At 47.1% G+C, this 3,977-nt stretch overlaps 1 protein-coding gene across 1 annotated transcript in view; it reads right to left on the bottom strand.

Moving 5' to 3' along the window:
- LOC106807917 (exonuclease 1-like) overlaps nt 1–3,977 on the bottom strand; it is a 12,183-nt gene continuing 8,206 nt past the window's right edge. Inside the window, exons 12-16 of the mRNA XM_014810434.1 lie at nt 3,075–3,180; nt 2,532–2,676; nt 1,274–2,406; nt 869–989; nt 1–677 (exon numbers count right to left, since the gene is read on the bottom strand). Coding sequence (XP_014665920.1) covers nt 548–677; nt 869–989; nt 1,274–2,406; nt 2,532–2,676; nt 3,075–3,180 — 1,635 coding nt within the window. The 3' untranslated portion in view covers nt 1–547. The remainder of the gene's footprint in view (nt 678–868; nt 990–1,273; nt 2,407–2,531; nt 2,677–3,074; nt 3,181–3,977) is intronic.

Here is a 3,977-nt window from a genome sequence, read left to right as displayed (position 1 = left end):
CAAAGTTGCATTTAAATTGATATATTATCAACATTTTATTGTTTGCATCATACGATGATTATGTTATCCACCTATAAAATTGATTGTGCAAATAGCCTATCACAAAAACCCCTAACAAAACAAATGTACACTATTCACTTGCATTTTCAAAAAAATCTTATATACATATATGCAAGACGGTCACCCTAAAACATGCAGTTTTTTTCCAAAACGAAACTTTCTATTCCGGCCAATGCCATGAGCCTATAGCCTACCAAAAGTATAGAATTGAGCAATTTAATTTGAATGATAATTAAGTAAAATACAGGGCTCCCACTAAAATATACTTATAAAATGAGGGTTTTGTAATAAATCCAGTTCCATCGGGATCCTATTAATTACAATCAGCGCTCGTCTAACATAAAATGCACGTCTTCGATTTGAGCCAATAGAAAAACAAATTGCGTTTATCCAGCCAACCCAACCCCTAGATTCACTCTAGACTGGGATGCACCGCCGTAAAGTGAAATCGGTAAGATATAAATCAGTGGTTGTGTCCAGCAGGTGCTTACATGTAGAGTGTACGTTGTGTTGAAGGTGCAGCAGAGTTTAGCAAGCTGTTGCGGCTATCTGGAGTGCAAACGTTGCTCTTGCACGGTGAGAGAGGAGCTGGCCTCGATGAGATCGTTGGTTGTTTCCTGCAAGATTAACTTTTTCGTGTAAGCAGCACATTGCAGTAATGTGGTTTTTATTTTTAGTTTCATTTTACTTTTTCTATTATAAAAGATGTACGTCGAAGTACTATGTATGTTGAATAACAAAATAAATACAAAGCATCAATGAATCTTTTATGGCAAAACGATCCATATATAGATTGCGCCAAACTTACTTTGAATAGCTGAATTTGTGCAGCATATCCTTAACACTGCGTTGGTTTTCGCTGCTGCCTCTTCCCTGCACAGTTCTCTTTGCTAAACCCTGTCTACGACACGAGCTCATCTTGCTCTGACCTTTGAAAAATGAACACAAGGCAGTCATAACAAGTGAAGTTGGACAAAATAATTTCGAATTTAAATTTAAGACAGAATCCTACCACGACAGTCGAATAGCAATAAAAGTTACTTGGCATACTAGAGAGGGGAGATAAACTAAATAACGAAATCTTTTGACAAATAGTAGATGTCTGGGAAACACGTATGAAGCATGTCGGTAGGATCAAATCAAGACAAGCACTACATGACTCACTTTAAATAAACACCCACGTTTCTGGCGCAGAGATGACAGACAATCATACCTGCAGATAGACGCTGTGAGCCTGTGCCGCGTGAAGAGGTTCCCTCGCCGGTAACGAATCGTTTCTCGCTCGGTTGTGACGCCGTCAAGCGATCGCTGATCGACCGAGACTCCGCCGACCCCCCGACGACATCCTTGCCACCACCCACCTCCTGTGACAACGACCCCGAGTGGCTACCCTCCTGAGATCCGGTTGTCTCCGAGATGATATCCAAGGCTGCTGCGCACGGGAAACCCGGCTGCGACGTCTCCCGCTCATCACTCTGCCCGAGATCAGTCCCCGGCGCGGTGGCGGCGGAGTCGCTGGCGTCGGACTGCGAGCTCCGACTGCACCAGAACTGACTCAGACTGACGCTGTCGCCATCTACGCTGCACACGTTGGAGAACTGCGACAGGGACCCGGCCGCGCTTCCCTGGGAGTCGCCGTCGTCGGGGGTCCGCTCGCCCTGCGCGGCCGCCCCACGGGAGCCCCCCGCCGCGGCCGCGACACTGCTGGGCAGCTTGTACTGCCGCCGCGTGCTGGGGCTCTGCGAGGATGGGCGACGACCCGAGAGCGCCGTGAAGTCGCTCTGGTAGCGGTCCCAGTCAAACGTGCGGCCGCCGGGAGACGCAGCCGCCGTTCCTGCCGTTGCCACGGCGACCGGAGGCTGCTTGAAGGCATCTCGGTGCACGAAGCCGGCAACGCCAGTGTTACTGCTTCGCTGCGTCGGCTCGACGCGAAAAGGGTTTCTGCTGGCGACGGTCTCGGGGTCGCGTGGCGAGGTCATCTCGGGGTCGCACGGCGAGGTCGTTTCGGGGTCGCATGGCAAGGTCGTCTCGGGGTCGCGTGGCGAGGCCGTCTCGATAGCGGCGGCTCTGGATAACACGCGATCCAGACGGTTCGTGTGGAGGCTCGCTCGAGACGTGCGTCTCAAAGTCTCGTCTGAATTCGACGATGGATCATGCGTCGTCGGTGATTGGCCGCACTGTAGTTGTCCAGCTCTGTCCGGCTTTGTTCCCACCGCTCCTGATGGCACTCCATCCGTACTGCAGTCTAACTCACCGTCCGGTCCTGCTAGCGATACCCTCTCAGTTACCATGAGAGCAGTGGACAGTCTTTCCTGTTTGATGTTCGGCTGCCTGGCAGCAAAGAATCTGCAGAATCGGACGTTATGGGTATGAGATCATTGTCTGAGATGTAATTTATGCTTTTTCACAATGACTGCAATTGAACAAGCGAAGAGTTGGAATGAATCTCGGAAGGAAGGTATTATTCTTACCGACTTCTGATTTCGGGTGCACGCCTCGTTACGCTGGGCTCTACATTTGTTCTTGGCTTCTTGTCCAGGGGCGGTGTTGGTGTCACCACGCCACCATACATGGCTGCCAGCTCAGAGTCTGTGTGTGCTTGCTGGGAGTCAGAATCTGGTGCACACGGATAGAAAAGCACTTGAACATCGGTTCATCAGCGTTACATTTCAACAAAGAAGAGCACTTCGGCTGTGTACCATAACAGTATGTCAGTATATCATTACTGAATATAAGGTTGGCAGCATCAGTTCCTTCCTAAATGGTTTTAAGTAATTCCTAGTTAAACTCTACATGGTACGTAAACTATGCAGAAAGGCATTATACATTAACTAAATTTGTTGTTTGCACCATGAGGCTGCATAGACTGTTTTATAAAGTTCCAGGTACTGGTATGAATATATATACCATGAAGTGCAAAATAGAAATTGAGCAGGATGAAATGTGACTCTGTCACAACATTTCCAAGCAATCACATCACTGCATACCCGTGACAGAACCATCACAGTACCTACCCTGTACATCCCTTGGCCTCTTCCTCGGACTTCTTCTGACAGTGTTGGCAGGTAGCCAGTTGTGAATTGTCACCTCTTTGCCCTTGGTTGGAGCCGCTCGCTCTACCTAGTATACAATGCCGATTACATAGCTTCATCTGGCAGCTAACAAAAAACGTGCATTTAAAGAAAGCAGAGATGCTACAGGGTGGTTCCAAAAAATACTGAACTTTTCAGTAGTGACCAATTAAAGCGTAGCGAGTGGAGCGCGTCACGACCGGGGGTCCAGGAGCAATGCCCCGGTGGGGGTGTAGGGGGCAGCGCCCCAAGAAGCTCCTGGGTTTTAGGGATTTTACAACACTTAGTAAGCCCGATTTTTCAATCGAAATTCAGATTTTTTTCCCGGAACTTTACATTTTAAAAACAAGAGCCGCAGAGCGTCTGGGCTCATCTGGGGTCTGTTGCTATGGTTATAAACGTAACATTTAAGTCGTGCGTAGTGACACCTTTGTTAGGCGCAGATATGCAGATACGCAGTTGCGTACACATCATTTCAGCAACCTTCTGCATTCTGCATACCTACCAAATCCCATTGGTTAATACAAATCGTGTGCCTGAAACTCCTGTTTTATGGTGCATTGTAACCCTAACCCTAACCCTATTAAAAATAAAAATAAATTAATTGTTGTTATTCAATTGTTGTAAATAAATCATGTTGCGTTAATTGGAAAAAAATAGTTAAATGGATAAATATCTAATGTATAAAAATACACAAAACAGGTAAATAATAAAAAATCTGATAGGATTCGATCCAACAACCTTTGAGCCGTGACGCCTGTGCTCTAGCCGTTGGGCTATCCAGGCTTATTGGCTTTCTAGATTATGGATGTGCCATGAATATGAGAACACTGTGACATCATTGAG

The sequence above is a fragment of the Priapulus caudatus genome, unplaced genomic scaffold (genome assembly GCF_000485595.1).
Source record: "Priapulus caudatus unplaced genomic scaffold, Priapulus_caudatus-5.0.1 Scaffold12, whole genome shotgun sequence".
Lineage (NCBI taxonomy): Eukaryota > Metazoa > Priapulida > Priapulimorpha > Priapulimorphida > Priapulidae > Priapulus > Priapulus caudatus.
Note: the sequence above shows the minus strand (reverse complement) of the source record. Positions and strands in the feature narration are given on the sequence as shown.